This window comes from Lemur catta, chromosome 15 (genome assembly GCF_020740605.2).
Source record: "Lemur catta isolate mLemCat1 chromosome 15, mLemCat1.pri, whole genome shotgun sequence".
Lineage (NCBI taxonomy): Eukaryota > Metazoa > Chordata > Mammalia > Primates > Lemuridae > Lemur > Lemur catta.
In genome coordinates this window covers 28,218,942-28,243,765 of record NC_059142.1, presented here as the reverse complement: position 1 = coordinate 28,243,765, position 24,824 = coordinate 28,218,942, and the positions used below count along the sequence as shown (strand labels likewise).

The 24,824-nt window shown below is 52.1% G+C and overlaps 1 protein-coding gene across 3 annotated transcripts; it reads right to left on the bottom strand.

Annotated features, from left to right (window-relative positions):
• Positions 1 to 455: 455 nt before the first annotated feature.
• SEPTIN4 (septin 4) lies at positions 456 to 24,578 on the bottom strand. Of its 3 annotated transcripts, XM_045525656.1 has the most exons (14): positions 22,917 to 24,578; positions 22,204 to 22,248; positions 20,951 to 20,958; positions 7,207 to 7,503; positions 6,748 to 6,841; positions 6,206 to 6,292; positions 5,584 to 5,707; positions 2,198 to 2,332; positions 1,967 to 2,084; positions 1,776 to 1,877; positions 1,482 to 1,578; positions 1,229 to 1,391; positions 965 to 1,064; positions 456 to 684 (listed from the first exon to the last, which is right to left on the bottom strand). In XM_045525656.1, the coding sequence occupies exons 1-14, from the start codon at positions 24,469 to 24,471 to the stop codon at positions 625 to 627; spliced, it is 2,985 nt and encodes a 994-aa protein (XP_045381612.1). In that variant the 5' UTR covers positions 24,472 to 24,578; the 3' UTR covers positions 456 to 624. The 3 variants fall into 3 exon arrangements, with proteins under 3 accessions (XP_045381612.1, XP_045381613.1, XP_045381614.1); XM_045525657.1 differs by lacking the exons at positions 20,951 to 20,958; positions 22,204 to 22,248; positions 22,917 to 24,578 and adding an exon at positions 12,490 to 12,602; XM_045525658.1 differs by lacking the exons at positions 7,207 to 7,503; positions 20,951 to 20,958; positions 22,204 to 22,248; positions 22,917 to 24,578 and adding an exon at positions 12,490 to 12,610.
• Between the last annotated feature and the right edge of the window lie 246 nt (positions 24,579 to 24,824).

The window sequence follows — 24,824 nt, the reverse complement described above, 5'->3', positions numbered from 1 at the left end:
TATTCATTTCCAGCACTTAACTATAGTGTTTGGTGATTACAGTGGCTTCGGCATTTGTTCAGTGCTCTACCACGGGCTTCCTAGAGTGTAGACCTTAATTCTGCCTATTCCTCTTCCCAGATCAGGGGAAATAGGAAGTCAGGAGGTTGCATGTTTTGTTTTTTCCCAAGTGCAGGTATCAGATCCAAAACTGCTATACAATTGAAGGTACTGTATGTGGGAAAGATGGAGAGAGGCTCAGATCCCAAATAAAAAGCAGCATAGATATGGTCGTTAATAAGATGGAGAGGCCAGGCTGGATTCCAAACTCTGCCATGGGAGGGGAAATTTTTCCCCACTCTCCCTTGCCTACTAAAAGCCAGAAACCAACATCCTCCTCCATCAATTTTTCAAAACTGGGTCCTATGATCTTGGTCTCCAGAAGGTGATAAAGACACAGACAGGGACACCAGAAGCCACCTATAGATTTATTAAACTTTATTTCCTCTGAGTCTCTGGGGAGTCAGCAAGGATGTAAGGCGAAGTGGCAGTAGCTTCGGGGGCCTGAGCAGAGCTGGTGCTGGGAGAGGCCGGCATGGACAGGAAGAAGAGGAGGAGATTTAAATATCCAGTGCTAAAAGCCAGTTAATGGGTCTCCTTCATCTGTCTTTGGATTCTGTGTAGCATCTCCTGCATCCGCCGCAGCTGGAATAGGCACATGAATCAAAATGGGGCCCTTTGGAGAGTCTAGTATTATATAGTGTTGGGGAAAGTGCCCACAAGTTCTAATCCCTTGAACTAGGGCCTTGGAAGCCCTGAAGTGTGATGGAGAATCTGGGCAGAACCATCAATTGACCAATCCAGGACCCAGATATGCAGCCAGAGCCAGGGATCTTTCTTTTCCCAAACCAAGAGATACTAAGGTTTACGATCAAACATGGGACCTCCTAGGCTGTCAACCCCTACTGCCCCATACTGTTCTCACCTCTTCATCTTTCTCTCGGATAAGCTTCTCAGTTTCTGGATCTGTCCCTGGTGGGGCAGCAGGGATGGGGAAGTCGGTACCACTCTCTCGAGTCAGTTTGCTGAGGGAAAGGGGAAAGGAGGATTGGTAAGGCTAGGAAGACCCCAGCACCCACTTGGATCAAGCCCAGGGCCTGTAGAAGAATAAGGGAAGGGCTTGGTCTCACCCAAGACTGTGCGTGAGATGCCTGCCCTCTGCCAGCTTTGTCCTGGCTTATGGTCATACTTGCGATTCCTTTCCTTCACCACCAGGCGGGTCATGCTCTGGATGCACTGTGCCCGGTAGTTCTCATAATGTGTCTCCCGTGTCACATCCTTCAGGTCCTGCATGTGGGTACGCACCAGCATTGTCCTCAGCTTCACGAAGTCGCAGTGCCCGGGGTTTTCCACTGCACAGCAAGGCTAGGGGTCACCCAGAGGCATGGGTGGGGGAGAGCCACCGAGGGCAAAGAAATACCCTGGTCACAAGCTAGCTTTACCTTCCACAATGCCCCAGGGGTAGAGTCGACCCCGAACGCGCCGCCCTCTGGCTTCTACAACAGTGTTGCTGCCGATTACTGCAAATGGAATGCTTTCCTGGAAGAAGTTAGGGGTGCCTGTCAGCACCCCTCATTCTCACCTGTTCCTTTCCACCTGTATTTTCATCTTCTCTGCTTCACTCTAGGAAGCCAGGGCCTTTTCCCACCCCAATAGCCTGTCACTGTATAGAATCCTACTCTCCTCTTCGGCCCAGAAGAAACAAGATGGGAAGGGGACCCCTGGGGTGGCCCCACCTTTAGGGCTTGGTCCTGTAATTTGAAGTCCTCGTCCTCATCAGAGTCACAGTCTGGGAACTGATAGATCTTGATTCCAAAGTGCTCAATCTCTTCCCGGATCTGGCAAACACATGAGGGGCCCACAGTTCTGGGGACCCCATCCTTTCTAGAAGCCCACCTGATCCCCTCCCACCACCAGCTTCCCTCACTTTGCGTTTCTTGTGGTCCACTTCAGGAGGTGTTAGTGTGTCTGCCTTAGCCAGGATAGGCACGATGTTGACCCGCTGATGCAGGGCCTTCATGAATTCAACATCCAACGGCCGGAGCCTGGGGAACAGGAATCTGTGACCACTTGCTAGTGGCAGCCCTGCCCCTGGTGCTCTTGGCCTGTTCCCTTGGCAGCACCCGGTGGTGCCAGGAGCCTCAGGCTTGGACCATACCCGTGGCCGAAGGGTGAGATGAAGTACAGGCAGCAGTGCACTCTGTTGTCTTGGATGTTCTTTCGGTTCAGGCCACTCTCATCTCGAAAATACTGCTCAAACTGCTGGTCAATGTATTCTGCCACAGGCTTCCAGCTAGGGCAGGGAAAGCAGAGAAACGGTGAGAGTGGGGGCTGCCTAGTGAGCTCTGGGACTAAAGAGAAGTAGCCCATGCCCTGAGCAGTGTTCTCAAGGCATTATAATTCCCTGGCTTGCTTTACTACATCTTCAGGAGATACCTGGGTAGGATGGGGATATAGTTCACATGTCCTCATAGAAAATTAGACTGAACATACAGGCAGAGTTCAATAAATACCAGTTTGATGAAAGGGAAAGGGCCTAGGTGACCAAACAAAGTAACAAGAATAGCAAGGCTGCAGGTGAACACCCGTTGGAAGCCAAGGAAGCCCTAAGTCAGGTTCACAGTCCAGCCTCAGAGACTTTGCTCATGTGGTTCCACCCTCTCCCCACCTCTCCAAACCCACACCATCCTTCAAGTCCCCATCCAAGAACCATGTTTTCCACGAAAGCTCCTTTGGCTATAACAACACACACTGCTCTCTCCTCTTCACCACACAGGGAAATAAATAAACATATTTTTCCAAGAACTTCCATTTCCAGGTCCTTTGCTCTCCTATTATCTAGTTTAATCCTCAGTGCCCTGACAGGTGGTCATTATGCATGATGTCATCATCACTTTTTTTTTTGAGATAGAGTCATACTCTGTCACCTAGGCTAGAGAGCAGTGGCATCATCATAGCTCGCTACAACCTCACACTCCTGGGCTCAAGCGATCCTTTGCGTCAGGCTTCCAAAGTGCGAGGATTACCATACCTACCCATAATTTTATTTTTTGCAGAGATGGAGTCTTGTTATGTTACCCAGGCTGGATCACTCTCATTTTCTACATGAAGAAACTAAATCCAGAGCAGCTAAGAAACTTGCTCCAGATCATTTGGCTAGTAAATTCTCTACCCACCCAATTCCCTGGCCTTCTGACTCCTAACTCAGTGTTTGCCACGACACATTCCCTGACTCATTTACTAATTTGTTATCTGATTTACACACATTAGAGAATTGCTCCCACCTCCCTGCCACCCCCTGCTGCCACTAGACTGTAAGCCTCTCAGGGACAGGGATCATTTGTACTTGTTCTGCATCCTCTAAAATATCTAGCACAGTCTGGACCCCTAGTGTGTGCTCAATAAATTCTGGCTGATTGACTAAATGAGTACATATGGAGGTGCAATGTAAACTGTGAGGTGCCAAGCAAATGAAATTATTATTGTTATGGAAGAATGAAGAAGGTAAGTAAATTGACCAAAGGAGAGAGTGGCACTTGCCACAGTAGGAACTGGGTACTGGTTGGGATGAGAATTTCAGGGCAAACCCGGTTTGCTGAGACATACTCCTAGAGCAGGAAAGGTGATGATGATATGAGCCCACCTCAGTCCATCAAGAATATTGATGGAAGGCCGGGCAGGGTGGCTCATGCCTGTAATCCTAGCACTCTGGGAGGCCGAGGCGGGTGGATTGCTCGAGGTCAGGAGTTCGAGACCAGCCTGAGCAAGAGTGAGACCCCGTCTCTACCAAAAATAGAAAGAAATGATTTGGACAGCTAAAAATCTATATAGAAAAAATTAGCCGGGCATGGTGGCGCATGCCTGTAGTCCCAGCTACTCGGGAGGCTGAGGCAGTAGGATTGCTTAAGCCCAGGAGTTTGAGGTTGCTGTGAGCTAGGCTGACGCCACGGCACTCACTCTAGCCCGGGCGACAAAGCGAGACTCTGTCTCAACAACAACAAAAAAAAAGAATATTGATGGAGACCATGTACTAGCACAGGACTGCAGCAAGGATGTAAGAAATGGCCCTCCCCTCAAGGCTTAGACTATGAAGTTGAAAATGAAGGAGTTTGATGAGCCAAAAGTCACATGTGGTCATGATAAAGTATGTGATGGGGAGTCAGGGCACAGAAAGGTCTATGAGGTCACTACCCAGGGTCAGCTTCACGGGTGTGTGACCTGTGCAATCACATAGGGACCCAAGCTCAGAAGGGCTCATACTTGATTTGATGCTCTGCTGCTGCCATCTTGAAATTCTTAATAATTTTGAACAAGGGACCTCACATTTTTATTTTGTACTGGGCCCCACAAATTATATTGTTGATCTTGCAATTATCATTGTTAAAATTCATGAGTGCAATGTAAATAGCCCTTTATGGTTTTCAATGCGCATGCATCATTCTGGGTGATGTTCAGATCAATTGAGTCAGGGAGTGAGGGCTGCCATTTTTCAGTTAAAGAAATAGTAATGCAGTCATTTGCTCAAGATCATGCAGGTACTAAATGCCAATCAAGACGTGAATTCTCTAGGGCTCTTATCGCCGCTCACCTAACTTCTTCATCAAAGGCACCTTTTCTCCTGTCTATCTCATCCATTCTCCTCCTCATCTATTTACTTAGGACCGACCATTACCTAAGCATCCCTCTACTTCCTGGGGGGAAAAAGCCAGAATGATGGGGGATGTAGCAAATTCAACTTTTCTTTTGGCCAGTGGACTGGAGGGTAATTGGGGCTTAAACAAAGTTCCACCATTTTCCCCTCTGCCTCTTCTTTCTCACCTTCACTCCTCCCTCCACGGACCCCATTCCTTCAACAAGACTGGTTTATGGCACCTAAAATGTTGCTGGTGAAAGGAAAGGAAGGAGGGAGGGCAATGTTTATTGAGCACCTGGCAGGCCCTATACTACATGTGTTCACATATATTTGGTTTTTTGAGGTTCTTCTTTTTGTTTTGTTTTGTTTTGTTTTGTTTTGAGGAAGAGTCTCGCTCTGTTGCCCCAGCTAGAGTGCAGTGATGTCTTCATAGCTCACTGCCATCTCAAGCTCCTGGTTCAAGTGATCCTCCTGCCTCAGCATCACGAGTAGCTGGGACTACAGGCAGGCACCACCACGCCCAGCTAATTTTTTCTGTTTTTAGTAAAGATGGAGTCTAACTCTTGCTCAACTGAACTCCTGAGCTCAAGCGATCCTCCAGCCTTCCAGAGTGCTAGGATTAGGTGTGAGCCACCAAGCCTAGCCTTCTTTCTTATCTTGTGTCCCCACCCCCATTAAAGAATTATGGGTCAGCATTGGAAGGAATGTTAGAAATCATCTATCCCAATCCTTTCCCTCTCACTTTGCAGAGGAGGAGACGGCTGTCCAGTAAGGGGAGCGGCATGCTCAAGGTCACAAACCTCTTCCTCCTGACAAGTTTGTGTTTATGTCTGCCTATGTGTGCACCTGTGCGTGGGTATGGAGTAGGTGTGTGGGTCCGGACAGCTGGGGTCGTGCTTGGTCATACATACCACTCTGTGTTGTTGACTGCATCCCCAAAACCTGGTGTGTCCACAATGGTGAGCCGCAGCCTCACGCCCTTCTCTTCTATGTCCACTGCATGCTTAGTGATCTCCACGGTTTGCATAATCCGCTCTGGAGAAGAGGGAAACTGAGGCCAGGGCAAGGGCAGGGACCTGCCCAGTCAGGACAAACCACCAACCCCAACCAGCTTTGCTGCCCACCCTGCCTCATCCACACTGCCCCCCTCTCCACCCCCAGGCTGCCTGGGGGCCTGTTCTCTGGGAACCAGCAAGGAGCACATTTCCCAACACAGGAAATGCCGGTGGCTGTTGGCTCTGGCCCCAGCCTCTTCTCTGCTCTTGGCTTTTTTCTTGGATTCCTGGAATCCTTGGGGGCCAGAAACTCATTCAGAGAGCAAGATTCTGGTCCCTGCCTTGCTTCAGCACCCAAATCTTTAGGGAGCCAGCTGGTAGGCTGCCAGAGCAGACAGGCCTATGGAGAGATGCTATCAGTCTCTCTAGGAAGCCATGGTTTGCTACATGCTAGGAGGCATCCTCCAGACTCCGGAGTGAGTTTAATTTCCCAAGACAGGTCTGCCCGCCTGTCTTCATGTTCCTCTCCTTTGCTTACCTTCAGCACTTAGCAGTTTCCGGTCCCGGTACAGGTCAGTGAGGAAGAGGCTGTTGACAAGAGTGGATTTGCCCAGGCCAGACTCTCCTGGCAGGAGAGAAGACAGAGGCACCAGATCGGAAGGTAAGGTGTAGGTAAGAGGCAACTCCACTGATCAAGGTGTGGGGGAACTGCTTTCTTATCTAATTGGGACTAGACTAACCAAACTATGCATTTTAGAGCAGAAAGGAAACAGAGAGATTGGCTTTTCTAGCTTTCTCATTTGAATGAGGCCAAGAGAGAGCAAGGGATTGCCCAAGGTCACAGAGAAAGAGGCAAATACTAGAAAATTCTTGGTCAAGTGTTCTTTGCACCACTTCACACCTCTCCCCACGCACATATACAGGCTTTTGGCCACCAAAGGCTCCTGGCTATTTTGCAAAAAGGCACATCCACTTGCTGCTTGCTCCTTTCCTACACATACCCCCGCTCCCCACACACAGACACACACACCATCCCCACCTGAAACACCCCTGCCCAGACCAGCCCTGCCCCTTTTCTACCTGCCACCATGAGGGTAAAGTCAAAGCCTTTCTTCACAGACTTTCGGTGGACTTGGTTGGGTAGGGTCGCAAAGCCCACATACTCCTTGTCATCCTAGTGAACAGGAAGGCAGAAGGCATCAGGGCAAGAGCCAGAAAGGGCCCCGACACCTAGTACCAGTCTTCTCTCGCTTTCCTTTCTAGATCTTTGCCCCAGCCTTAAAGGAGCAGTGCCAGACTCCCCTGGGTTCCCATCTGAGGCCACCCCCTGGGCCTCCTGCCCCTGCTGGAACTGTCAGTTTCCAGTGCTTTGGGGGCAGACATCACAAAGCTGGGGCTGACACAGGACAGAGAGAAGCCCCAGATACACACACACACACACACACACACACACACACACACAATCTGATGCTCTCTCCTCCCTCCCTGGGTCTTCCGCACCAGCCCACTGAAAGGCAAAGGCAGGGCTGGAGGCTCTACCTCAGAAGAATCATAGGGATCGAGCCTGCCCCATGGGCTGCGGGGCCGGGCTGAGGGGCTGAGAGGGGCTGGGGCACAGAAGTACTGCTGGCTGTCAGAGGACTGGGGCCACGAGGGGGGTCTGAACTCCAGGTCATCATCACAGACGTCTGGGGTGTGGGGCCTTGGCGCCGGGATTTGGGGCTTGGACACCCAGGCTTTAGCCTCCGGTGTGTGGCAGCTCTCGCTTCCTGGGAAATCCTTCACAAACTTGCTCAGTTCTCCATCATCCGTGGTGTCCTCCAGGAAACGCTTGATCTGGAGGATGGGGAGTGGGGTGGAGTAGGTGGCAGGTGGCAGGAAGGCGGGAAGGGAAGAATGAGGAAGAAGGTGGAAGACAGGAGAAGGCAAGAGGGAAAGGGGGAAAGCACTTGTGGTTAGAAGAGAAAGAAACTGCAGCCAAGCCAGAGGAAGTACTCACTATCCCTCCCTCACCTGCTCACAAGCAGGCCCCAATTCAAGATGCCAGGAAGGGCCCCAGGAGGAGCCCTGGGCAGCCCCCGAAGCCCTGGCAACCGCTCTTGGCAACCAAGGAGCAACAGTTCTGATGCTCCCTCTCAGCAGAGTGTTAGTGAGGCTGCCCTTCCCGGGGGTCTGGCCGAGCCAAGGGCCAGGGACTGCCCCAAAGGCCAGGAAGTCAGGCTGACTAAGAAGGAGCAGACAGAGGCATTAGACCAGAGAAGACAGTGTGGCTCAGGACTCAAGGGAGAGTGCAGAGAGTCAGGATGGTGCAGGGGCATGAGGAAAGTAGGTAGGAGAGAAGGGAGCTGCTGACCCCAGGTAAGTCAGGAGCCAGCAGCGGGTTCTGTGCCTCCTGTCACTGCCGGCCAATGCACTTTGGGATTGAGGTGCAGATCCTACTGTGTGGGTGCTCAGTCCCCAGGGTTCACTGCCCAGAGCTCAGTATAGCTGACCCTACACCTTACATCAGACCTTGAGCTCCAAGAGAGGCTCAAGAGAGAAGAGTAAACCTACCAGTAGATGCTGAGTGTGGGACCTTGGAAGGACCAGGTGAGGGAGGGTGGACACTGGCTATGGAAGAGCTGCGGGGTGGGTGGCTGGGGGATGGCTGGGCCTCCAGAGCTGCTGACAGCCCCAACCATGAGGGACATGTAAGGGGAAGTACCCTTCCATTGTCCCCCTACCCATTCTGCCTGGAGCCAGCAGTGCAGGAGAGAGCCTGCCCTGAACTGTGAACCACAGATTTTGCAGAAGGCTGTTCCACCTCACCCTGAGCTCAGAAGAGGGGCTGTTCTCCCTCATTCTCACCCTCAGATCTATACCTTAAAACTTCCCCTCTCCTTTTGGGGTCAGCCTCCTTTGTGGGGTGCCTGGCAGTGCTGGGCTCGGCCCTGCCTCACAGTACCCACATGCCACCCCCAGACAATGGACAAGGGCTGGCTGCAGAGGCTGACTCACCCTCTGGGGGTTGGCCAAGCCAGTGGGGGCTACCCTGGACCACTGTGGAGTCCCAGCCAGGGTGAGGGAGATAAGATGGCCACAGTCTTCCTGCACATCCCCATCTTATAAAGGGAAGAATTGAGGGAGACGGGTATGCACACTGCCGGGTTTATGCCAGAGGAAAGGGATTGAGATAGGGAGGCTAGAGGGAAAAGTCCCCTAGGGGCTGCTTCCAGGCTGTCACCCCTCAAGTCCTTACACCTGCTTATAGCCATAATCTCCAGGGTTTGCCTGGACAGAGGGGAGGAAAAGAGGCCCTTTAGCCTGAAACTGGAACTAGCCTGTGGGGGCTTAGTGACCAGAAGCTATCCTGAGGCAAGCCTGACCTAACAAGCTTTTCTCACCCATAACGGTTATGAGGTCCACGGGGTGATTATACATCATAGTTTATGCTTGTTGTCCTAGCATCATGATGAATTGTGTCCCCTTTCACTCTCAAAAGTGTCCCAGTTTGGACAATTAATTGTATGGCAACAGAGAAGGGATGGGGCTAGGGGGCCACAGCTCTTGTTGTCTGGCAGCTAATGAGGCTGGGGAACTCCAGGAAATCCTGCCTTTCTGCACAATCCCCCCCACGACCCAGCAGTTGGTCTGGGGTTCGGGCCAAGGGTGGGAGAGGACTGTGCTCCACCGGGATCCCCAGGGGCACTGAGTGGAGGGGCAGCAGGGATGGGAGGAGGGAAGGCACTGATGCCACCCCTAAGCCCATAATCTTCCAGCAGAGCCACCAGGAACCCAGCACCTTCCTCACTTCTGCCAGCCCTGGCTGCTCCTCAGCATGGAGGGGAGATAGGGGGTTTAAACAAGCAGTCAGGATTCCAGGGTCCTTACCTCCTGTCTGTCCATCCCATACCCCCAGCTCTGCAAGTGACCAAATCATTTCTGACTTTGAGCCCCAATCCCAGCCAAGGCAGGGGGAGGACAGGTCAGGTCCACCCATCTCCCAGAGCAGCACCTTACCCCAGCTTCAGCCCTGTCCTCAGGGACAGAATTCTCTTGCCATCCCAGTGAACGGTCCATGCCCCACACTTCAGATGCCCTGCCGGCAAGCTCTAGGTCTAATTTTATCTTCCAGGCAAAGTTCCTCACACACAGAAACAGCCTTGTCTCAATGCTCCTGCTGTCTATCAGGCTTCCTGGCTTGCTCCTTTCCTTTTCTATTTTACCCCCTCTGTCTCTGGCAGGGGCCAAAAAAGCCTGTGGAATGTCCTTCCCCACCCCTCCTCCTCCCCATCCCTTGGCTCCCACCCTCCAAGGACAGCTCAGCTGTAGCAGGATCACTCTGGTTCCTCTGCAGCCCCCTCCTTCTCTGATTGGCTGCCCCAACGCCTGCAGCCTGCCCTGGTGGGCACAGCACCAACCTCCCACGTCTGTCTGCAGCACAGGTTCTTGATCCACTTGACCTCTTCTATTAACCCACAAGGACACTTTGGCCTGCCCAAGGACTATCAGCTGTCCCCGAGGTGACCTGGCCCATCAGTACATGGGGGCAGCCACCCAGGAGACCCATTCCCAAAGGATTCCAATCCCCCAATATCTCTCTTTCACCTTAACTTTAAGCAGTACTGAATGAAGTAGGATGAGATGTCCTACAATCCTCTGGGTATAGGTTCTCATGGGAATGGCCCCAGCCTTCTTCCCCAGTGTCCCTTTGTTTTCTCCTGCAGGAAGCCCCACTGTCTTCAGAAATCTGCTCCTAGATTTCCCTGCAGGGAACACCAGCCACCCAGGGGGCTTTGCTCCAGGGACTCCTCCTACCCTAGGATACCTGACCTCTGCTCAGGAGGACCTATATCAATTCTATCACCCCAGGGCTTCCATAGAGTCAAGGGGGAGCTGCTAACACTTGGTCTCTGAGGGGCATGGGTTCAAACCAATGGAAGGTGGGCATCTCAGAAACTTCATTTAGGTGGGAGACAAATTAAGGGGCCTGGCTGGGAGTGCACAGATAGAGCACTTGACCAGGAGTCAGAGGCCAGTGTTTCTTGTTGGGCCAGAAACACCCTATGTGAATCTGGGTAGTGTCTTAATTTCAGGGCCTTAGTGCCAATTGTGAATGGCCCTTCCTTGCTTCCCAGGGAGGCTAGGGAGAGAAAGCACTCCCCAATGACAGATACCTTAAGCTGCTTTGAACCTGAGGAGAAAAGGCACATCTCTAAAGCCACAGGATGGTCATTAGTGTTGGCCTGTCATTCTTTTCACATGCAAATTTAACTCCCAGGGGCTCCTGCATTGGGGAAGCCTCCCCACTGATTCCCAAAGCAGCTGGGACACTGACCTCCTTTGACAAGGAGACCTTCATAGAGGAATCTGGCCTGACATGAACCAGTCAGCCTAAGGACTTGGCTGGCTTGAGGGCAGGGGCCTGAGGCTGGGGCCATTGGTGGTGGGGGGTGTCTTTAATTAGAGAACAGGGTGGCCTCAGCCAAGCTGAAAGCACCAAGACCTCAGCTGAACTGAACTTAGTGTGTGGCAGAAAAAGCCCCTCTGGCCCCTGCTGGACTTGGCACTGGGGACAATCAGAGCTTCCCCAAGCTTCCATCCCTAGAACAATCAGTCTGTCCATCCCCCATGTGGGTAGAAGGAAGGGGGCAGGGATAAGGACAGGCACCACTTGGCCTCTCCCAAGAACCCCCCCTTTGGGGAAGGTCACAGGGTCACCCAGACTTCCTGGCCAAGACTTGGGCCTTCGCCTGGACACAGCTTGAGAGACAAGAGCCTGAAAGGTTGGCTTTTCCAGACCTGAAAGCTTCTGATTCCATGAGGCCCAGGGAGTTCCCTTCTGGAGGCTGCCCACAGCCAACATCCTGCCCCACAGGCTGGTCACGGATCGCCTCCTGCTGTAAACAGCTTGTGCCTCCCAATGCAGAGGGCAAAGGCTGTGGGGCTTCCAGACTGGGAGAGGATGGTGTGTGGCCTGGAGGTCCTGACACCCATACACTGTGTTTATGGCAGGCTCTGACAACAAAGGCAGAAGAGCTGGCATCCTCACAGCCAAGCAGCAGAACCTCCTACTTGAGGGCTGGGGGAGGCTGGCTGGGGTTACTCTTTCTCTTTTTGCTACCTACAGGCAGGTGGAAGGGATGGGTCTCCCTACCCCCATGCACTGCAGAGGACCTGGTTTGGGGGAGGGGGTGAGGGTAGAGGCAGCAGGAGGGAGCTTCCCCATGGTTCCTGTCCCAGAGGCAGCGGGATACACCTGATCCCACGGGGCAGGATAATGGACTGGGCTTCCCTCTCTCAGGGGTCCCTTTGGGAAAGGCCCAGGAGCTGCCCCTTGCCAGGCTGTGGGAAGGAGGGACTGAGCGTCTCACCATCCCTCCTGGGTAGGCAGGCAGTGTTTGTGGGCCTCCTCTGTTTTCCAAACGAAGTTGGCACTGACCCCTGCGCCCAGGGTAGGTGGGTGAGGAGGCGTCACCCAGGTAACAGCAGACCCAGGCAAGGACAGGGTCCCTTCACCTCAGCTCATCTCTGACGCACCCTCCCCAGCCAACATGCGCATCTCAGCCGCCGGGCACCTCCCTCATCACGGACCCACCCCTTCGTCCAAGACCGCGGGGCAGCACCCTGGGGGTCAGGGACCACTCTGTCGCTGCTCGGAAGGAAAAACTTGGGAGCGGCGACGCAGCGCCGCCCGGCAGCAGCGCCTGCCTGTGCCAAGGGCCGGCGACAGCGCCTCCCGCCCCGCACTGCCAGGGTTGCGGCGCCGCGGGTCCCCCTGGAGCGGCCCGGGAGCGGCGGGCCCTGCGCGCCCCGGCCCTGCCCCGCGCCCGCCCGCCTTACCATGGCTGCAGCCCGAGCCGGGCCGGCTCCGCCTGGACAGCGCCCGAGCGACCCGCGACCGGAGCTGCGCGCCGACCTCACCACGGCACCGCTGGCCCCCGCCCGCCTCCCTGAGCGCGGACCGCTGGGGGCGGGGCCCGGCGGCGGGGGCGGAGCGAGGCGGCCCCGGGGCGGCGCTGCACCTCTGCTGCACGGGTGCAGGCAGGAGCCGGGCCGGGGGCCCACCTGGGGGCGGGCCTTACAGCTCAGGAACCCCGGCGGCGCAGGGTACCGAGCGAGAGTCACTCAGGACAGGGTGGGGGTCTCGGCTCCCGGTCCCTGGGCTGCCCTGGGCACCTGGCTCTTTCTTACTCAGCTTCAGGAGCACCGCGGGGGCTTGAGCCAGTCCCCAAAGAAAAAGGGACAGCCCACCTGGTATCCCCAGAAGGAGATGCCTTTGGAAGGGAAGGGGAGTTGCTACACAAGCTGAAGAGAAACCGTTAGTTACTCCAGAGATTCCGCAAGGTTTTCAGAAAGTGAAGTCACTGATGGCCAAGTTACTGTCCATACCCTCCACACCTCCGAAAGGGAAATGTCATACATTCTTCACCTCCACCCGAGCTAAAGAGACAGGTTAGCCGCAAGTTCCCTTCGTGCAAGACCCCAGATTAAAGATTAAAGAGGATTTGCTGCATAAATTATCCAGGGATCATCTGCTGGAAGGGTGGAAGGGAGAGGCTGAGTGGTTTTAATAGGGTGGTGGAGCCTTGCCTGGGCTGAGGAAAGTGGGGAGGGCCTTGGGAGAGGCCAGCTCAGGCATGACGCAGACCCACCTGGGCCACTCTTCCCCCAAGTAGGTGGATGCTATGGGGACAGATGCTCCCAGCAGCTTTTAGAGGCATTAGAGGCTCAGAAGGGTCAGAGCAGCAGCTAGGGGAAGGCAGATGCTTGGTAGGTGGGGAGTTTAGATGCTTGGGGAGTGAGAAGCTGGTGGGGATTTCCTGAGCTAAGCAGTCTGAGCTAGTCAGACTCCTGTAGAAGTTTCCAGAAACATGCCCCTACCTGACCCCCCAAGACCCCTCCCCCAAGGGCAGGCCTACTGGCCTCTGCCTGAATACACGCTGGACAAAATTAGACCCACAGTCATGGCCCTCTCTATGGGTAGAAGCACCTGCCCTATTTCAGTCTGATCTGTGAACCAGTGGTTGTGGTTGGGACCAGTCAGAACTCAGCCAAGGGAGGAAAGAGGGCCTGGCACGGCAGGGGAAATCAGGCTCAGAAAAAAACAGGGCTGCTATTGGAGATGTTATTGGCTATTTGGCACTGGTGGACTGGAGGACAGAGGGGTGTTGTTGCTCCAAGACATCAGGAGCATTTGTGAGCCAGCATGTTGAGGAAAAACCTTCCTAGCTGGTTGACCTTGGGCAACTCACTACACCTCTCAGGGCCTCAGTTTCCATATCTGAAAATGAGGGAATTAAACTAGATTTAAAAAAATTTTTTTTAGAGACAGGGTCTCGCTCTCTTACTCAGGCTAGAGTACAGTGGTGCAATCATAGCTCACTGCAGCCTCAAACTCCTGGGCTCAAGTGATCCTTCTGCCTCAGCCTCCCTAGTAGCTGGGACTACAGGTCCGTGCCACCACATGCTGCTATTTTTTTTTTCTTTTAGAGACGGATCTCACTATGTTGGCCAGGCTGGTCTCAAATTCCTGGCCTCAAGTGATCCTCCTGCCTCAGCCTCCCAAAGTGCTGGGATTACAGGTGTGAGCCACCGCACCTGGCATAAACTATATTATTTCTAAGCTTCCCTGCAGCTCTGGCATTCTAAAAGTAGATGCAGTGGGGGAAGGAGGGTATCCTGTATGCTGATGTAGGCCTTGGAGGAAGGTAAGAGAGCAAGGCAGCAGCAGGAGGTGCTGAAGAAAAGTTGGCCATGCAGAGACTCAGGAGAAGGCTCAGGATCTGAGAGAAGAGGAAGCAGTGTAAGATGGGGACAGCAGCTTGCCTCTGCTAAAGAACCTCTGAAGGTATAGAGAGGCTGGTGGAAAAGGCCTGGGGCAGATCAGGAGAACTAAAGCTGTACTCAGGAAAACAAAGACATAAAGATAGAAACCAATGACTGTTGGAAGCCTGCAGAAGCAGCAGCTGCTGCCTTCAGCCCCAAATATCAAGCTTGGGCTACACAAAGCCCCACTGTTCAAAGCCCCAGGCCGCTAGTACTCATGCACACACTCATAAGAACACCCCTTGGGCACTTCCAGCGGGCAGGCAGTAGTGTGGCCTGGGGTGGGGAGAAAGCCTACATCAAGGAAGACAGCCCCTGTTACAAAGCCTTGTTTTCTTCTATTATAACATCCCTCCTCCCCCCAGCCTCAGCTGCGTTCCAAGTGTGGAAACAGACACAGCTCAAAGGGCAGCTCAGCTAGCTCATCCTCAGCTGTGGCTGGAATCCCAGCTCTTCTCTGGCACCTGCTGCCCAGGCTCCAGAGAAGCACTTTGGTGCCAGCTTGCCTTGAGGGAAGTGAGGCCCCAAGAGAGGCCTGGGACCATGGAACTCGGCTGCAAGCCAAGAATCTTGGGGTCTTGATGGCCACAGCCCCTTTCTAATCACCATACCACAGGCCCAACATGAGGCACACTGGGTGAAATAAAAGCTGAAGACAGACTTTGAGCCATTCTACCTGCACAAGCCCCTGCATGCTAACCCTGTAACATTCAGAGGCTCTGAGAGAACTCGGCCTGGGCTTAAGTCCCATGCCAACTTTGGTGATTACCTCACTGCCCAAAAGTCCCTTGCCCTCCCTGAGCCTCGGTTTCCCCCACTGAAAGAGAAACCTGGACGCCCCCAACTCCAGCTCTCACATTCTGTGTTGACGGCAGCAGGGTCTGACACCTGGTCAGAAGCAGGGCCGAGATACAGCAGCCCTTGCATGAATCCCTGACTTCTGAGTGCTCTTCCCCACCTCCAGGCAGCAGGTGACCTGGCCAACTCTGCCTTAGCACCACTCAGCTCTTGGAGCTATAGCTCTCCCTTGAAATTCAACATCCCACCAGGCATTGATGTTCTTGACCAGAGTACAATTTCCCAGGCACTACTAGCGTGGGGTATCCAAGCCCAGTGTCTGGGGAGTGGACACTTGGCTGGGAAACTCAGCAGCAACCACAGCTCCAGCCTGCTGGCTCAGGCTCCTTTGCTTAGGTCAGGCCAACATGGTCTATCTTGGCTCCATGTCTTTCCTGCCTACCATGGGTGAAGGTTGTGCAGCACAGGAGCTAAGCAAGGAAGCTGCACTTGGGCCAAACCAGGGCCCAGGTTCAAAGCCAAGAATAAAGAGTGATTACCACAAGAAATCATGATTTCAGATCTACATGACCAGCAAAGACCATTTTTGTCTCTCAGTAGCTAAGTTTCCCTAAGAAGTACAAGAACAAATTGTACTTCCCTTCCCCAGAGGTAGTCACTGATGATATAGTCAGAGAGCCCTGGTAGGGCCAAAGGGCTACCACTGGATTGTGTCTTTCAAGGAAACCTCAGCCAGCAAAGTCTGCGCTAGACAAAGGCAAGAAACCAAAATGCTTAAGCCCCACGTCTCCCCCAACTACTGCCACATGTCCCATGGATCCTGGGACAGGCATGAGATGTGGGTGGCAAGGCTGGGGAGCACTGTGTTTCCTAGCACCTGCTGAGTGGCTACAGAGAGGGGCAATTCCAGAGCTGGCAGAGTGCTAGAAGCCAGCCACTCTGATAGGGGAGACAGTCCTCCCAACGCCCATCCTGAACAGGCAGGGCTACAGGAGCTCAGGGTTGGAAGGGACTTGCATACCTCCCCCTAATGTGACTAAGCCCCGGATGTCTGACTCCCCTCAAGACACCCCCCTACTGCCTTCCCAGCTTCTGCTTTGCTGACTCATTTGATTGGACTTTGGTTTATCCTTTGAATGTCCGCACCCTTCCAAGTGACCCATCTGTATACTTTTCTCTCCCAAATTAACCACAAGCCCCTCAAGAGCAGGGAGTATGTCTTCTCTTTTAACCTCTGGTCACTTCAGTTCAGCAAACATGTGATGTGATGTCTGCCTGGATGTCCAGGCCTCTGCCCCCAGGATATGGCTGATCAATATGGATTGACTAAAAGGATTAATTGATTAATTTTCCACTCTGATTTTAGAGCACAGACAAGCCTTGAGGCCCTGAGCTTCACTGACCCATCACTTGCCCTTCATTCTGGCTGCTAACGAGCTCACACCTACCTCCCAGCCTCATGTTCACATGCAAAAACATAGATGTTACTCCCACTAAAACCTTTCCCTTCACAATTCTTGGTATCTAAAGGTGCTACTAAAATATAAAGAAGTTATTTTCCAGGAAGATGTGACTACAGAAGGAGGATTTCTATACCACATAGTTGAATCCCTGGGGCAGGATGATCCTTAAAGTGCTCCCAGCTTTGATGAGCAAGCTCTGAGCCTCAGTTTCTTCATCTGTGAAATAGGGGAAAAAAGTCCACCTCATAGGTTGCTGTGAAGCTTCACCAACACACTTAACATGATCACTAAATGAATGATAGCTATTATCTCTGCTAATGGGAAAATTATCAACACCAAACCAGCAACTGCCAACTGTGACTATTTCAAATGCTTTTCCTCCAAAGGATTATGAGTGTGCATGTGTAATGGGTGTAGATGGATGGGAGGAGAAAGAATACCAGAGTAATGCCTGAGACTAAAGTGACATTGGAATGACCATGCTGCCACCACCTGCTAGATACCACACCATCTCTAGAAAGCAGGTCTTGGCCTAAGACCTGCTGATCCAATTCCCAGAAACAGACACTGTGGAGACCCCTGGAGCTAGATGACTTTGCCTGCAGTGGCTGTGCCAAGGAAGTGGCACCCTCAGTGTCAGGGCCTGAGCTTCTCTCAGGAACTGCCTCACATTCCCTCCCCCTCCTCCAGGCCTTCACTCAGCCCCCAAGGTGCAGCTGTCTCTTGCTGCTCCCTGCACAGCAGCTGAGCCAAAGGCAGCTGAGCGGAGGAGGGTAAAGGGACATGGCCACTTCTGCCACTCCGGACAGCCTTCCTCTGGCTGGGCAATTGTCAGGGTGGCTTCTGGGTCACAGATTTGCTTCCTCACCCAAGTATGCACCCTGACCTCTGAAGCCGAGCTCTCTAATCTACTCAGGCCCACTGTTTCTCCTCTTACCTGAAAAATCCACCGTTTCACACACCACCAAACTATCACAGAAAGATGTGATGTTGGAGATGGTTTCTAGTCACCAAATAGCTTCTGAAAATACACAGAAAGTCCAAAATGTATATGGCAGATTCTTCCCTATGTAGGATCACTCTGGGAAGAACAAAAAACTAAAGGACTCTGGCCTCAGTTCTGCCATCAAGCCCAAGAGGAAGGCCCCCATTTTACAGGCAGAGGAAGTAACCTGCCCAGGTTTCATGGTGAAGCTGGGACATCATCCCCCAACCCTGTGCTTCGAAGGGCTCTCGCTGAGGCCAAATGCCCCACAGCTTGTCCTTGGTGACCAACTATCCCAGTTTGCCCAGGGCTGAGGGGGTGCTTAAGATGTGGGACTTCTAGTACTAAAACCAGAAAAATCTCAGGCAAACCCTGATGAGTTGGTCAACCTAGCCTGTCCCCAGATTAGTGAGTCTTGGCCAGAGGTCACCAGCCTTCCATGCTGCTCTGGAATTGTCTGTCCATGGTAGCTGGAAATGAAAAAGGTGCCATCTGACAGGATAAGATGCCACTTCCTCAGAAGCTGTGTAGTGAGGGTCAAGCTGCTATAAAAAGCCTCCTGAGGTGTCCTGCTCCATTTTCAACAGCTCTGCTCCATTCTTTCAACAATTCCCTTTCCTCTCAACTACAAGCCAATATGTAATGCAAGAGAAAATGAGGGGAGCTGGAAAGACAGTTCCTAGGGTTCCTTTGAGACAGCCTATATCCTAGGATTCTGCTAACATCCTCACAAATGCAGAAACTCCCTGAGTTCCTTGGAGGCTTTGGATTGTTCCTTACAGAGGAAGTGCACCTGAGCAAAACTTCCCTGTGTTCAGGAGCCAACAGGAGGCTGATCATCCTGTCCCTCGGGGGACAAATGACGTGTCACCCCAAAGATACTGAGGTCTGCCGTAGGTATCACATAGATGGCCTCCTCTGGTTCCTGACCTGTTTTCCAGACTTGGTTTCTTGCATAATTGATAGATATAGCAGAGAGTAAACCACCTTGTCCTCTGACAGCCTGAGAAGTCACGTTTAAGGATGAGTAGGTCAGGTGCCTTAAGGACACAGGATCTTGGGGCTAGGGCATCCCTGTCTATCAGAGGCATTGCAGCCCCTCCTGTCAAAAACCGCTTTATTTCCAGGAACTTCCCAGGGCTGTGTGAGAGGGCAGCCCCCGCTGACCGAATAGGGCACCCTCAGGACCTTCCTGTGAGCTTCTGCTAGTTCTGACACCAAAAAAAGCCCATCAGGAATGCTTCCCTCAATCCAGCACACCCTCTTCTGGGGAGGCTCCAGCCCCTAATGTCCCAAACCAAGCCTCTGTCCACCCCACTCCTTAGAAAGAAGGCTTTGAGGGGCCCTTTGGAGGGGGCTGACACATAGACAGAGAGGCTGAATCAGGCACCATCCCCAGCTGTTTATCCAGAGAGGCTCGTGAAGCTCAACAACAAACATGCTGCCTCTCACGAGCCAGGCGCTGTGGCTGGCCACCAGAGAATTCCCACCGAGAATGGAATCTGGAACACTCTATGGTCAACCATCCCCAGATCAGAGGAACCAGAGGGGCCCTGGACACCAGCACCTCAGAACCTCCATCTTGAGATTTGCCTGAGGACCATCCAGCCTAGGAGACGGGCTGGGGAAAGCCTAGCTCTCTCATGCTTTGCAGGGAGAGTACTGGTCCATCTCCATGCCACCCTACCACCAGAGAGCCAGAGAAGACCAGCAGCCTGGCTGCCTGGGAGCCTTCTCTTCCCAGCTTCTGAGGACCAGCTCTGTTGCTGAACAGGGCTGGAGAGCTGTAATTATTGAGACAGGATAAGAGCTATTTTGGGAAGTAGCCGCCCTGCTGCCAAGGCTTTTGACTTCCTAAACTAAAACAAGATGCACAGAAAAAGACCGTGAGGGTGGGGGAGAAAAGGGAGGAGCCCGCTCAGCCAAAAACATCAAATCTTGAACTAAGGGAAATAGTAATCCATTCCCAAAGGTACAGATTTGTATCTATGGATGAGCAAGAGACTAGCTGTAAAGACACCTCCTCCTGGCTTTGGGAAGGAGGGCAAAACTTGACCCTCTGCCCACCTCCCACTGACTCCCTCTTTCCTAAGACCCTCCAAGAGCATTCAGTCTGTTCCATCTATTTTGACATTTGAGCACAAACTATTTCATAGTGTTGTTTAAATGTTTCCTGTCCATGTCTTAATCTCTCCAACCAGATGGTTTCTCAAGGACAAAGAATGTGTGCTGTAAAGCTTCAATGCTGCTCCAGCAGTGCCTAGCAGAATGCTATGGGCATCTGAATAAAAATTGTCTATGGAAGGGAGGGAGGGAGGGAGGGAGGAAGGAAGGAAGAGAGGAAGGGAGGGATAGAAGGATTTACTGTCTTAAATAAAGACAATCTCTAAAAGTAGCTGTTCCCACCCACAGCTGAGCTTGGGGCATGGGGCTGGATAAGAACCCATGGCAGAGGGGGTGGCAACAGCATTTCTGGACACCTCCCCTTCAGCTGTTCTGTTATCTGAGCTCAGGCTGCCCCCCTGCTCATTTGTTTTCCATCTGAAGTCAACTGTCCATCCTGGGCTAGCCCATGGATGGGACCCATTATAGGTCATTGCTAGGTTTTGGGTAAGACAGAAATATGGCAAGAGAAAGAATGGAAGTAGCTTTGACCATCTTACCAAACATGGGCCAAGAAGAGCCAAAGTACTTATGGGAACAATGCACTATGAAATAAGGACACTATTTGCCAAATTCAGGACACAAGACGGCCAAGAGCAGAGTCTACATTGAGTTTTTCCAAGTTAAGGACCTAAATAGTGTGTAATCCAAAAAAGCAACCCTTTTCTGGAATGCCCCAGGCTGGAGAGGGGAAAGCCAGGTGGGGACTGATTCAATCCATGGCTGCCCCGTCTTTCCACAGAGCACTTGGCAGGATTCATCATCTACCAAAGTTTCTTTCTCTCTGCGGCTGCAACTAGCTCATATAGCACTTTTGTGCCAATCCCCCTCTGGGGAGATGCAGCCCCACAGGTGCATAGCTTGGCAAGTGCAGCATAGCCTGGATTTCAGCCCCCACTTGCCCCCTCCACCAGGTGCCCTTGTGCAGTGAACAACCTGCCCATCCATAGGGAGCAGCTCTGTCTCTCTCCACACTCCCTTTCATCAGAGGCCAGAAGAGGGACTTGGATAGGGTGGGGAAGAGGGCACAGGAAGACTGGAAGTAACCTCCCAGGGGCATTCTTACCTCCTCATCTGTCATAACAGAGAAGTAGAAGCCAGGCATTCCCCGGGGGACAGCAAATGAATTCAGAGAGTACCAACAGGAGGGGAAAAAGAGAATTTTACTAAAGATGCCCAGTGGACTTGGGCATAACCTGGCCCAAATCCCTTCCTAGTGCAAGTGGCCCAAATAATAATAGCCAGTGTATACTAAGTGCTCACTACTGCAAAGCACCATGCTAAGTGCTTTACATGTAATATTTTGTAATAGTCCTCACAATAATCCTTAAAGGAAGCCATTATTCCCATTAACAGATGGGGAAACTGAGGCTTGGAGAGGTAAAATAACTTACCAAACCCAAGGTCACAGTCAGAAAATAGTGGACCCAAGGCTCAAACCCAGTAGGATAACTCCAAAGTCCATATTTTACTACACCCCCACTTTAAAGAGCTTTGCTGCCCTTCTCTGCTCTTTGCTGTCCATCACTTGGCAGGCTCATGCTGGTTGGGACTGGATTGCATTCCCAGGGCTCCCTCCTTCCCAGGAACTGCTTTATGCAGAGCCCTGGCCTCTGTCATGCTCATAGGGCTGGGGCATATTTTGGGCCACAATACTCACAGCAAGAAGTTCCTGCTGCCAAGAATTACTCTATAAGGGCTGGTCCCCACCCTCCCCTGCCACCAGAGAGGCCAAGAATACAAAGGAGTGGAGGGTCATGAGGCCCTGGGGACACTTTTCTTAAGGATTCTAGAGCTGCAAAGACCCACTGACAGCCTCAAGGGGCAGGCCCAGACATCTCTGGAGATCCTGCCTGGGCAGTAGCCAACTAAGTACCTCCCAGGTTCTAGGGTGGGGGCTGGAGGAGGGTTCTGAGGAACCAGAAGAGAAGAATCCCCAACCTGAATTAATGTGGACTTAGCCCTGAGCAAAACTGTGAAGCAGGTAGTTTGCTTTGGTGGTTTTTTTCTTTTTTAAATCACATGATAGGTAAGACCAGCTAAGTTGAAAGGCCATGGGGCTTAAATTGTTCTTCATTCCAGAAGTGATTTCCCATTAAAAGGAGACTCTTAAAAACGAAAAAGGTTCCAAGCCCCAAAGGAATGATTCTAATGGTGGAATTTAAGGCAAGATGAGAAGTTCTTCTGTTCCTTTAGGTCAAAACCCCACCATGTATCTCCTAAGGACCTAGCTCTACAGATACATAGACGCCACCCTCTCACCTGTCTTCCCACCCCCCAAACCTCCACTATGGGCCCACAGGAGAGAAAAGCACAGACCTTTCAGCCACCAGATGACACGATTGTACATTTCCTCAGAGACATCTGAAAGTAACAGAGAGATGATTGCTTTACCTCGCTCTGTGGGAGGCACACCCCACCCCCCACTACTTGCATTTCCATTTCTAGCTCAACATTTCTCCACGCAGAGGTACCCTCAGCCCTCGATCTTCTCCAAGAAGTCCTGCAGCCTATGACTAAACATCACATTCCCACTCTCCCTCTCCCTCTCCCTTTTTTACACCCGCTCACTGTCCCTGTGGATGCCTTTCCCCTCCTGGAAGTTCAAGTCCCAGCTCATCTACACCCACCTTCTCCACTTTGTTGCCAGAATATTTACCTGAGGTCCTTATTCTCTTTACAGCCCCTATCGGCCCTCACCCCAGCTCAGTTCTTCATCTCCACTCTCAGGAAGCAGTTTCTGACCCTGTAAACCACTCTCTACTACCTTCCATTGAAAAGTTAAGCAGTGTTTCCTGGAACAGGCAATGCCTGACACTGGGCCGAAGCATTATCATCGATGTCATTAGCTTGGCACTCAGAGAAGCTGGCAGGGAAGGAATGGAGCAATGGGGTCAAGGACAGGACTAGCTTTGGCACTGGCAGGAGGGCAGCCCTGAGGCCCAGAATGAAGAGGGGGCCTTTCCTGCCCACCCCAAAACCCCATCTCACTAAATCAGGGCTGCACCTGGGCAGTCTGCTTCTTCACATACCCAGGAAGAAAGCACTAAACCTTTGAATGGGTTGTTTGCAGGTGTACTTGGCGGCCTGTGGCACTTCCCTCAGTGGTGCCCAACTTGGAGAATCCTTTGGTGGTGGTGGGCTTTCCTTCTCTCTCTGGAACATGACATCCTCATAGAAAGGGCTTGAGTCCGTTTTAAAATGGGACAATAAAGCGTCTATGGAAGAAGGGGACTTAGGCTCAAAATCAGGTGTTGTTGGCTGGCTTTGTGGCGTTTCAACTTCAGGATTCAGTAAGTCCCACCATGAGGAGTCAGGTTCATACCTAGGTAAGGACCTAGGTGGCAAGGGCCGAGGAGTCAGTTCCAGTTCTGCATGGATGGAGGGCTTTCGTGAGGGTCCTGAGGACATATAGATACTTTCTCTGGGTCTTTGGCTTTGCTGTTTATAGATGGGCTCTGGAGTGACAAACATGGAAGATCTGCCGGGGCTCCCAGATGCTGACTGAGCTGTCGTACAGTGAGTTGACTGTACTGGCTGTCCCCCTGGGGAGATGGTGACTCTGCGGCCAACCTCACTGTCTCCTCGGATTGGGGACCTCAAGTTGGACTCCACCTCTGATGATCTTAAGACTTTTGCAGAGGGCTTGGTTTCGGAATAGACATAATGCTTTTGGAGAATCTCAGGATCTAGTCTCACAGAAACTCGGTGTCTACTATCCAAATCCCTAAGGATAGAGAATTTGGGGGATGAGTCCAAGTTTGTATTCTTATACAAGGCCTTGGAGTCTGGAAGAACTGAGCAGCGAGGACCTGTTTCTGGCTCTTCTCCAGGTTTCCTTCTCTGGACTGTCCGATGTTCATAGACACAGCTGCTGCCATGCTCTGGGCTAGACGGACTTCTTGGAGATCTGACCTCACTAGTAGTCAAAATCCTTTGGATGGGCTCAGTTTGTACTGCTTCATCCTTTGGGCAAGCTGAAATCCTACGGGGAACTCTGACCCCTTGGGGGTTCTGGATCTTGGAAGGCGGGTCATCTTGTAAGATTTGTGATTGTAAGTTATACTTGTGGTCTAGAAAATTCAACCGACGAACGTATTTGGCATCTGGGGTTGATGAGGCATGATGGCCGACCTCACATGATGGCTTGGTCTCACCATGTCTTCGTGTTGCTTCCTCTCTGACTGGACTAACATTCTGATGTATGCTTACAGAATGGGAAGTTGGCATCCGCTGGCTCTTTTGACAAGGAGAGGAATGGCGGGATCCTTCCTTTCTTGAACGCGACTCAGTTCCCCGAGGGATGGGTACTGCAGAGACACTGGGCCCTGACTTGGGGGAGAAAGATCGAGGATAGTCTGATGCCGAATGGGGAGTGGTGAGATGTGCAGCTTCTGATCTTCGCTGGGAAGGGCTCAGGGAGACTGCAGCATTTCGCTGGCCTGAGGTAAGAATGTACCCATGTCCCCGCTGAGGGCTTGTGCCCATAGAAACCTCAGCCCTTCTCTGTGCTGAAACCGCTACCTTGGATCCAGTTTTACTTGTCTTGACCGTCTGATAGACTGTGCCCTTCTGAGTAGACCCCATATTTTATCAGCTGGCTTGTATTCAGGATCCTAATGAAGCCTGAATATTTACCCTCAGTTTTAAAAGCTGTTGTTCTTGGGCTCCCACAAAAGTGGCTGTTGTTCTAAATGTGTCTCAAATGGCTGTTGTTCTAAGAGTGTCTCAAATAGGCCCCTTAGCTACCTCTCTGGTGATGTCATAAAGGAAGGAGCTATACATCTTGCTGTACAGCCACAGTTCTTCAGAAAATCCCAGGCAGTACAGACAGGAAAATGGATTTGTCTTCAGAGTTGACATCACCAAGCCTTGGGCCAAGATCTTAACAAAACCGGGATTTCCTTCTATATAGGGAAGGCTCCAGACCTTCCTCTCCC